Source organism: Pectinophora gossypiella, chromosome 17, assembly GCF_024362695.1.
Source record: "Pectinophora gossypiella chromosome 17, ilPecGoss1.1, whole genome shotgun sequence".
In the NCBI taxonomy this organism is placed as follows: domain Eukaryota; kingdom Metazoa; phylum Arthropoda; class Insecta; order Lepidoptera; family Gelechiidae; genus Pectinophora; species Pectinophora gossypiella.
Window position 1 is genome coordinate 9,410,815 of NC_065420.1, and position 10,938 is coordinate 9,421,752.

General features: G+C 37.8%; 1 protein-coding gene across 1 annotated transcript; it reads right to left on the reverse strand.

Moving 5' to 3' along the window:
* Positions 1–272: 272 nt before the first annotated feature.
* On the reverse strand, positions 273–10,785 carry LOC126374672 (gamma-tubulin complex component 4). Its single transcript, XM_050021384.1, has 12 exons — positions 10,609–10,785; positions 8,800–8,935; positions 8,150–8,444; positions 7,635–7,812; positions 6,285–6,490; positions 5,800–5,926; positions 4,020–4,176; positions 3,061–3,201; positions 2,398–2,572; positions 1,708–1,915; positions 1,131–1,288; positions 273–515 (listed from the first exon to the last, which is right to left on the reverse strand). The coding sequence occupies exons 1-12, from the start codon at positions 10,657–10,659 to the stop codon at positions 353–355; spliced, it is 1,995 nt and encodes a 664-aa protein (XP_049877341.1). The 5' UTR covers positions 10,660–10,785; the 3' UTR covers positions 273–352.
* Between the last annotated feature and the right edge of the window lie 153 nt (positions 10,786–10,938).

Below are 10,938 nucleotides of genomic sequence, written 5' to 3' on the forward strand. Positions count from 1 at the left end.
GTTAAGCAGTACAATAGAGAAATTAATAAGTTAGCTAGTCAGGGAGAAAATCTTGTGCATTAGACACCCGGCTGATAAACAGGATTTTAATAAAGCTGCAGCAGAGCTTTAACATCTTCTAATTGATACCGAAAACAATACGCTGGATGTACACTTCCAAAATTTATCACCCTCGGCTACTGTTTAAAACGAATACTCGCTATGGAAAACCGTAAAATCTCGTAAAAAATCCCCAATCAACTCAGCATTTAATTTTTTTTTATTATTGAATAAAAAAAAAATTCAATGCCACACCACAAAACTGGCTGAATTACAAAAGCTTCCTCCTTCATTACTTATCCTCAATCTTCCTTCAATACCGAAGCATGTTAGTAACTGACTGTGTTAGTTGAGCCTCGCCGCTGAGCCACCGGTTGTAGTCCAGTCTCATCAGCAAGCGCGCCAGGTACACGCCGCACGGACGGTCGCGAAGGGACACCAGGAGTTGCATCAACTGCTTCACTAGCTTGTTGAATCTGGAATGTAGGAAGATCTATATGTACTTAGGAACAGATATGAAATCGATGTAATACAAAAACCTTACGTGTCTACTAGACAAATATCAATTATGGGTCTCAAAGATCAAATCTCAAAAAAGAAATTCCGCCTGCACTTTTTTAATGGTCTTCACTCGTAACATGTAACGCGCATATCGCGCGCGGTGCAATCAATGAAAAATGAGCCAATAGACTTGGTTTATTTATCGCATAACCAATATAGATTGGTTCATTTATCGCATCGCGCGCGATATGCGAGTAGCATGTTACGGGGATTGCAGCCGTAATAGACCGCATAACGCGAGCAACGCGATTATGCGATAAACAAGTATTTTATTAGTCACTTTATCGCATCAAGCGCGATATGCGTGCAGCAAGCAACTAATGTTGGGTTTCTTTTTAACCAACTTCGAAAAAGAAGGAGGTTATCAATTTGACCCGTATCTTTTATTTATCCGTATCACTTCAGAATATAGATACTAACATTATAATCGACAAAATATTTTTTTTTAGGTTTGATTAGACAGACTTTACAATTGGTTATTATTAGAATCTGAAATTGACTCAACCAGTTATAATTACTAAAATTCGTACCTATCAGAGTATCCTCGTATATAGTAATTTTCGGCTTCCTTATCGGAAGCAACCTCCCTCATGCTGCAGAAGGAGTGGCACAGTTTGATGAGCTCCATGATGTTGCAGAACACAGGGTTGTTGATTGAGTCCGTCTCTGAGTAGTCGCTCTCTCCAGACTGCAGGTAACCACATAAGAGAGAATGTTCATAGTAACTTCAAAGTTTATGGTAAACAGCCTGTATTCGATCCCTTATTGATCAAAATACAGAATGAGTAACTGCGGTTTCAACTTTTTTTAAATTTCTGAGGTCCCGGGTCCCTTTGTGATCCCTAGTTTGGTTAGGATATTACAGGCTGATCACCTGATTGTCCGATAGTAAGACGTTCCGTGTTTCGGAAGGCACGTTAAGCCGTTGGTCCCGGTTACTACATACTGACGTAAATACGAAGTCGTTACATGAGTCACGTCAGGGGCCTTTGGCGGCTCAATAATAACCCAGACACCAGGGTTGATGAGGTTGGTCATCCACCTCACAACCCACACGATAGAAGAAGATTAGGAACTACCAATTTAATAGATCATCATCAAACTCACCGAAGAAGAGGTAACCGTCAAGAACGACTGACTAAGCACATCCGCCAAGAACTCTGCGTGTGCTTTCTTAAGTTTCTCGAAGTCGTTGGTCTTGTTGACCGCGTCCATGAATCTCGAGAAGTTTGTCTCGAGCACGTCGGCTTGCATGTAATGCTGTAGGTTGTCCATCAGGAACATCAACTTGTTGTGGAGTTGGCACATTGAGAAACTAAAAACAGATTAATTATTTTTATATAAAATATTAAATATAGCTTAATACGTATGTACGTATTAAAAATAATTAATCTGTTTACATAAACTCACGCCCGTGGGGTGGGCAGAGCCACAAGCAATCAAAGACAACTTGCAGCCACTGTTGATACGGTGTCGTGAGCTGGATATGATAAACCTTATGGTGATAAGGGATCAGCCTATCGCCGTACTTAATACGTCATGGTTATTAATAAGTGGAAAAAAATAATAATCATATCCTGAAAATATAATAAATGTCGCCTAAGAAGAGTACATCACATTCAGAACTTCGATACTAAATTGTCTGCTACGGGGTTTACATGGATATGCTATCACGCGCGGCGCGCTACGTAGTTACCATTCTATGGGTGCGCGATAGCGTAACCCGTGCAACGCCCTTAACGCAATAAGTGTTACGGGTGCGAGTTGTATCTAAGACAATAAAAAAAACCCACAAACCTGGTAGACTGTTTATAAGTCATCCACAGCATATGAAGATCGTGCTGAGTCTTCTTAATCCGGAGCAGTAGGCGGAACATGTCGTTATATCGCGCTAGCACTTCCGGGGTGAACAGCAGGTGTAGGGGCCACTTGAAGTCGTACTTCAGGATTATACTAGACCAGCCGTCGGCCACTGTAAGGATGGAAGAATGCTTTTATGTGACGTAACTTATTGTACATTTGCCTCGGATGGCATTCGCTAAGAAAGGGGAATGCTGAGGGCTCTCACTGGATATATTTGAGACAACAGGCCTGGTGCCCAGTCCAGGTGGGTGCAAAGTCGGCTTACAGTCGTAAGACCGAATGTTATTTTGAAATCTAAACCCCATTGTTTAACTATTGTTTGGGCCGCAATAGGTTAAGGCGTCGTCTGAAACGAAGAGAAGTGAGCCAATATGGGCGGAAGAATGCTTGCTGCCGTACCTGAACGATGAAGCTGGCAAGCTTCACCGCTGAGCACGTGATAATCATTTATGATCCAAACATCAATTCGGAAACAAATTCGAGAATCATTGGTTTAGACCTGAGCTGGATTCAAAGTGAGAGGGAAGCGTTCTAGCAACAGGGCTACCACGTCACGGCTTCTAAAGTATAAAATTAAAAATGTTGCAAAAGAATCACCTATGCTGCTGTCTTCCTCAGCGGTGGAATTCAATGAGATGTTGGGCTTGACGTACGGGAGTTCGAAGCTGAACTTCTCAATGTCCGCATTGTTGGCGAGAAACACAGCTCGCGCCGCCAGCTGGAACGCGTGGTTCATGTCTGAAAACAAATATAGAAGCATAGACTTCTTCAAGGCAATTTCTTCCAGGCAACCACTACCAGGAATCGGCCATAAAAACTTGCAGACGGTAAGGTATGTACGGTCACGAGCAATAATATGTATACACTTTGGTACCATGTCACACTAACTTTTTTGACAAATTGAACTGTAAGTCTCACTAAATTTCAAATATGTTAGTGCGACAGAGTCCTAAAGTGGGTACATTATATTGCTCATGACTGTACAACAAAAACACTACAATAAACTCACGACCCAATTCTTAAGGAGATGTCACGTACATAAAATATAATAGAATAGAAACAGTTTATTATAATTATATTATAAATTACATCTTTTGTCTCTTTCGTACTAAGCTGCCGTAAACCGTTTAGAGGGGATTGCCGCGCCGGCGCGGCGGGCGTCGCGTGACTCCCAGTCCACACTGCCGCAACCGACCCCGGGGTCGGCGCGCCGAGCATTGTCACACCCCGGACACTCCATACAAAACTCTTAGCCTATTAATATTCAATATTCTTTATTTGCATACACGCATACACAACATACATACACATAGACGCAACGCAAATGATGTTATAGATATATTTTTATTATCACTGCTGATAATGACCAGTCATTCACTGAATGTCATCTGCGTACCCATAGTTACCGGGAATCAACAACAGATCTTTACTGTGCAGCAGGAGAGAACGGGCACTTGAAGGACTCCGGCGTTAAAACCAAGAAGATCGAACGAGCAGACATGGAATAAGTCACGGGTCTAAATATCGAGCAACGTAGCAAGAGCTTCGCCCTATACCTCTAGTCCCAGTCCGTGCGGTAGGCTTGTCCAGTATATGCGCGGTAAGTCTTAGTAGTTCTAGGAAAAGTTCGCCGCGGCCCAGCAGGTAGAAGTCTTTCATCAGCTTCAACTCGTGGATCAGATGTGCCTCCTCCACCGCTACTGTCCAGAGATGCTGCAAATACAAGAATGGTATCATTATGAGGGCATAGGGGCCTAACATGGGCGGATCCAGTGGGGGGTATGGGAGTCGTCCGCCCCCTCCTCCTGGGTGACAGGTTGGGTCATGGGTGGCCATTGCAACTTTATCTAATTCTTTACGGAGATAAAAGCTGGGTCCGCTCCTGGAGCCTAAAGATGTATGGGCACTTCGGAATCGGAGCGCACGGTGGCAGGATTTTGAAGGACTTGTCTAATTGCGTTCACTAATATGGATCGACAAATCCGCGCTTGGCGTCGTCTTGGTTTTGTAGTCATATATACATAGTTATATTGCGGAACACTTTAAAAAGAAACATTTATAGCAATCAAGACAATCGGCCATAACTTGGTATAATCTTATCCCTTATATTTTGCTTCCTACTACAGCAGTCCCTCAATCAGAGAGAGAGAGAGAGAGAGAGAAAACGTTTATTCAAACAAACAGCACACAAAACAAAAGCATAACATTAAAATAACACTTATAGGCTATAAACATTTACCAAAAGAAAAGAAATAAAATAAAATTAATAACAAAAGTGTTGTGTGAGATAGTGCGCATTTATTTGAAAAGGTAAAAACGACTCAGCATGTGTTTGCCCCAAAGGGAAGCAAACGCTGATTTTCAGTCGCACCTACATCATTCGACAAATCCCGGGGAAGCAGCTATAGATACAGTTAGATACATAGGTATAATAATATGTTGGTTTGAATATGTAAATAATTAACTTAAACGTACAAACTGGATAAACTAAATAATATATATTATATATATAGCTAATTATGATACTTTATTTTATAATATTTCATACTTTTATAGATATGTATTATTATATACTTATATAGTTATTCAACGAACAATGCATAACAACAAAATATATGTCTATATTTATTTATTTTTAAACATACAAATATGTAGGTTTTTTTTTAATTCTAAAAACAGGCCAGTTTCATTGTATAGTATAAATAAAAAACTTCGAAAGAATAATAAGTTCATTAATAATATGTTTTTTTATAATTGTAATTGTAACCCATTCCTAGAGTCCTAGGCCATCAGGGCAACATTTGCTTTTTGAGCAGAAAGACTTTTAATATTTGTTTGAAACAAACAGAACCCATGGAAGGTTTACGAAGTGGTGGAGGAAGATCATTCCAGCATTTAGTGGCCTGATGGCGAAAACTCCCCTCGAATGCTCTTGTTTTGTGGAAAGGTGTTACAAGGAGGAAAGTATTTACGTACCTAGAGTTAAACCTGAAAGATTTCCATGTGATTTTATCAAATAGGTATGGAGGCTTTTTATTCTTTATCACAGACAGAACTAACGAGGCCAAGTGAAGATTTCTTCTATCTAGATATCACATAGCAGGGTAGGGATTAGAGCATACTCCAACACGCTATATGTCTGATATCAATTTACTTTTCCTATGTAGCACATAAACAGCCTTTATACGTCCCACTGCTAGGCACAGGCCTCAGATCAATCAACCGAAGGAGGTATGGAGCATACTCCACCAAGCTACTCCACTGCGGGTTGGAGGGATGCGGGTTATTTTTCTTAATTTGTTAATTCATATTCAATTTATAAGCTTTGTACATTACCTTGGTGACACATTCCTTGATCTCTCTGACCACAACTCTTAAGTGGCAGACCTCCAATGTCTCAGGGGTCTTTAACTTTTGTAATTTTTCATGAAACTCTGCTTCCTTTTCTTCCCATATCGTGAATCTGTAATAGATGTTTAAACACGAATTATAGAATACTACTTAAGTGGATCGATAGGCCACTTGCGATTGAGTATTCAGCACACGTAGTATCAACGTAGGGTCGACAAATTGGTGTAATTATTTATTTTTAACCATATGGTGTTACAGGGTTCTCGAGGAGTAAAAGAATAATCGGGTACAAAATTACAATCCGCTGCCATTTACGGCGTCAGAACGAGAGAGCGAGGGTAGGCGAAAAGGCCTGAGAGGCCGTGCATTCAATCGCCATTCGTTTTTTTTTTGTTTTGTTCAAAACACTATACAGCCTTGTTACAAGTAATTTAACATAATTTACTTGAAGAACTTATTAATACATTTACCTCCTAGAATCCGTACCAATTTTCTGTAATGGCAACATAGATTTGTTGAGAAAACTGCTACTTCTCTTCACTTTGCGTGGGTCGAAACCAAACAGTATGACAGTCTTGCCAATGAACAATATCTCTTGAGCTAACGACAGAGGCATGAAGTATGGTATCATGTTTGGGTTTATGTTGTATCCACATTCTATTGATGTGTCTTGCAACTGAAATATAAAGATTCTTTAAGATTCATTTTTTTTTCTTTAAATATTTTTTAAGTTAAATAACTTTTTGCATTGGTGTCTACTTGATTTATTATTTAACCTTAAGTGGCCCCGATTCCTGCAAACACTTTATTTTATTTTAAGTTATACCTGTCATTTTCTTATCCGCCGAACGGGAATGGGATGGACGAGTTAATTTTAAAATAAATGAGTGAATGAATAACTCGGGCGAATAAAACAGGCAACTCGGTGATATGCACCCCATTACACGTGCGCTGTCGGTTTACTAGCCAATGTAAAATTTTGAGAGGGTTGTTTAAATTTATGCCTAAAATTTACGTGTGTTCCATAAATTTTATGCCTGTCAAGTACGCGTCCCCTTCCTTTTCGGCGGATAAGAAAATGACAGGTATAATTTAAAATAAAATTGGATGGTGTCTACTGGAATCGGCACTAATCAATATATGTGTATTTATAATTTGAAAAGTGGACCCAAGCCTTCCTACCCTTATAATTCAACTGGAAATGTCTATTCTGCTTCTTGCAACAGAACTTTTAAAACCAAGTTCGGTTTTGCTAGTCACGTTCGCGTCTATGGACCAAGGCTAACATGAATAGGCTAGCTAATTTATTTTATTCTTATTCTTATTCTTAAGGGTGTCGCCGTCGACAGATGCCTCACATCACTATCTGTTTATCACCGGAAATGGGTTTTTGCTTATCAATGTGCTAATTTACGGACATTCTTTGTTAACTAGTTACCAATTTTATGATACTCCCGCGCCATGGGGAGCCGTGGTAGCCCAATTGGAAGAACGCTTGACTCTCACAGTAAGCTCGCAGGTTCGAATCCAGTACAGGCCTAAACCTATGATTTTTCGAAATTGTTTATCGAATTCATGTTTGTTCATTATCAGCACTGAATGAAAACATGAAGAAACCCACATACCCGAGAAATGCGTTTCGGAAGCATGTGACCTAACCTAAGTATATGGGCTGGTATTCCCTTCGCGGGTTGGTCAAACAGGTTGTCACTTCTGTAAAACCGGACCTGTCAAATCTTCCGGTTAGGAAAGCGGACCCCGTGAAAACAGGATAATGCTTGGAAGGTGATGATATACTTATAAATACATAGTATACTCACAGTGGATACAAGTGATTTTTCACAAGTATTAGTAGTAGAAGGCGATGATATCAAAGTGTCAGAGCCACTCTTCTTTATGTTGAATATGAAGAACTCTTCATAAGGATCTTTCAATTCTCCATACAGTAACCAAGTGCACAGCTGGTTTATGAATACTTTATTGATGTAACAGAATATTCTGGAATACAAAACATTCTAGAGTATACTAAAAAACAAAATATTTTTAAGATTTCTTACCTATATCACACCTACACACTTCATACAAACAACCTTGTTTTACACAGACACCACACATTGACGTTATCGTACACACGCATCTGTGTGTGTGACGTCTGACGCCATATGATTCAAGTCTAAAATATATTCGAGGGAGGGTGTAGTACCTAGGAACCCTAGTCAGGTGGGGCCTGTGTCCAGCAGTGAAACAAATATATGTTATGTTACATTAGAAGTATTATCTGGCTATAGATTTAATGCCAAACAAGTATTACATTTGGATGAAAATAGAAACTTACTTAACAATATTCTTATGCACCATTTCATTCCCGTTCAATATGTACTGGTGAATCAAGCTCAGTATTTGACAGCCATCAAGTCTTCTTTCTTTAATAGTAATGATAATTCTATTCAACGTATTGAATAGTCCTCTGTACTTCTCAACATAACTGTATATGAATGATAGTGTGTAGTTGTGATTGCCAATGACCAGAGCTTCAACCTCTACTAAGGTCTTCTTGTAAGACTGGAGCACTTCGGCCATGCCTTCGCTCAAAGCTTGCGTATAGAGACCGTTTGATCTAGTAGTGGATCCTGAAATAAATAATACCAGTGTTAGTACTGTCTAAGTGAAACTGGATTGGTGTTAGACAACTTGGATCTCACCACATAAACTCATACATACCACATAAACAAATAAATAAGTAAAGAAATACCAGTAGAATTTAAATATATTATAATTGAGGCACATTTATACAAAAATTGACTTAAGGCTTGAATTTTATAACTTTAAAATATAATAATATCTACTGTTGGTATACCTATTTAAATAAATAAATAAATAAAATTATTGTAGTGCTATAAGCACAATATTTTTTTTATTTATTATATTTGAATCTATTCTTGTTTCAAATTTTTTATTGCAAACAAATACAATATGGTAACAAACCTGACTTTATCTTCCGAGCATGAAAACCAGTAGTTGCTATGAAGTTTTGTATTTTGTGATGGGCTTTGCCAACTTCACAAATCCTAGCGTATACTTCCGCATCACCCTGGTTTGTGTATGCATCAGTGTTAGTTTGCTAAAAATATAATATCAATCACCATCAATGTACTTAGTTAATGCTGTTAGAATTTAAAAAAAACTGAAGGTTGTAGACATCAAATGAATTATCAGAAACGGTTAAAATTTATAAGTTAAAGATTTATATGTTTTACATAAGAAAATATGTAACTATGTAAATAAATAAAAGATGAATTATGATGCATGTATAATTTCAGAAGAATTTTTAATGAGAAATTATAAGTCCAGCCGCAGAATTATTATTTGGCCACGTGTTCAAACTTCTCATTTAATAAAAAAGCAACGGGAAAATGAGATAGCCTCTAATAAACTAATTCGTCTTTTTTATAATGCCAACTAAATATTGTATAGAATGCATCAAAAATGGATCAACTGTTATTTTTATTTGTCCTTCTGATTTATACCTTGCCACGAAATTTACTAACTCAGCCACGGATTTTACAACTCATCACCATTTTACGTTTTACAGCTTCAATACAAGCTCCTCTATTTTTAATAATTCAAGCTTCAATAGACAACATCATATATCATTACTTAGCACGTAAAATAATAATTCATATTCGTTTGTCGTGAAAATTGCCACTGCACGATTTGGCGGGAGTGCGAGAGATGACAGCGACTGGCCATTTGCACCAATCAGAGAGCGCCATTCGATTCATGTGCAGACGAGTGCCTACCTCCCGTGTTTGTTTTGTTTATTGTTGTTCGCGCGTGTCGGCGTAATTAAATTGATGTTTTCGATAAGTATTAATTAATTATGACGTCTAAAAGTGAAAACGAAGTGCCTATGTACTGTTCTGAAGCTGAGAAGAAATTTAAGCATTTTGATGAATATAAAAAAGTGTTTTTTTCATTTTGGAAAGTAACACTACCAAAAAATCCGACTGACTGGATCACTGGTTGCTGTGAATGTCCGGACTTTTATCGCAAATACATCTGTAAGCATGTGGTAGGCCTTGCAATCAGACTGAAATTCGTAACGCCACCATTAGAGGCTAAGGCACAACCGCTTGGAATGAAAAGAAAGCGTGGAAGGCCAACTAAAGCGCGAGCAGCGTTAATTATTCAATAATGTTTTTTTTCTACTTTTAATTACATAACTGTACGTTTTCATTATGGTATTTTAATAATAAGTACACAGATTTTTAAATAAAAAAGTATTTAATTTTGTTTTCCCCCAATAGCGTCTAGGTACTTGAAATTAGTGGCTTTAATATAGAATTTGATGAAAATTTTAGGTAAACTTGAGGATCAATTAATTTAGGATGTATTACATTTTAAACATATTGAGTTATAAAATTTGAAGCTAATAGAATTACTATTTTGATGCAGTATATTAATATTTTAGAAGTTAGCTACTCGAATGCATGCCACAAATTTAGATGCTAAAAAATAACCACCATGTTGAGTTATATTTAGAGTGGCTTACTTAGGAGATAACTATTGGCTAAGATAATATTATTTAGACGCGCGTTGATTGTGGCTGTCTTAGTAATTTAGAAGGCAAATTCGATTTTCAGATGCGAATAATGCTATTAAATAGAAGCTTGTTTAATTACTACCCATTTTTAATTTAATTAAATATAACAATACTAATAGTCGAAACGCAAAATTTATCTAAATTCGGGCGTAAATTAATCAGGATAGTTTTAAAAACAAATCCGGCTTTACCTGTGTGGATTGAGTGCAATCCCAAAGGACCAGTAGAGCATCGTGTATCATTCCGAAATGGCAGAAATGTAACAATAACAATACAAATCAAGGTGGAAAATCAATTTGTAGTGTAGAACTCAAAAAACGTAAAATAATAATACATTTCGACTTTTTTATGTCTGTTGATTGGTTGAATGAACACAACTTCCTCCAGTCCAGTAGCTGTCAATGTCAAATTCTGTGTCAATTTGACATTAGCTACCATTCGTTCAAACTTAAAAAACATCTTTTGGTTGTCTTTTGGGTACAACACTACCCGAAGCTAGTACTTGGTCTTTGAGGGTCTTT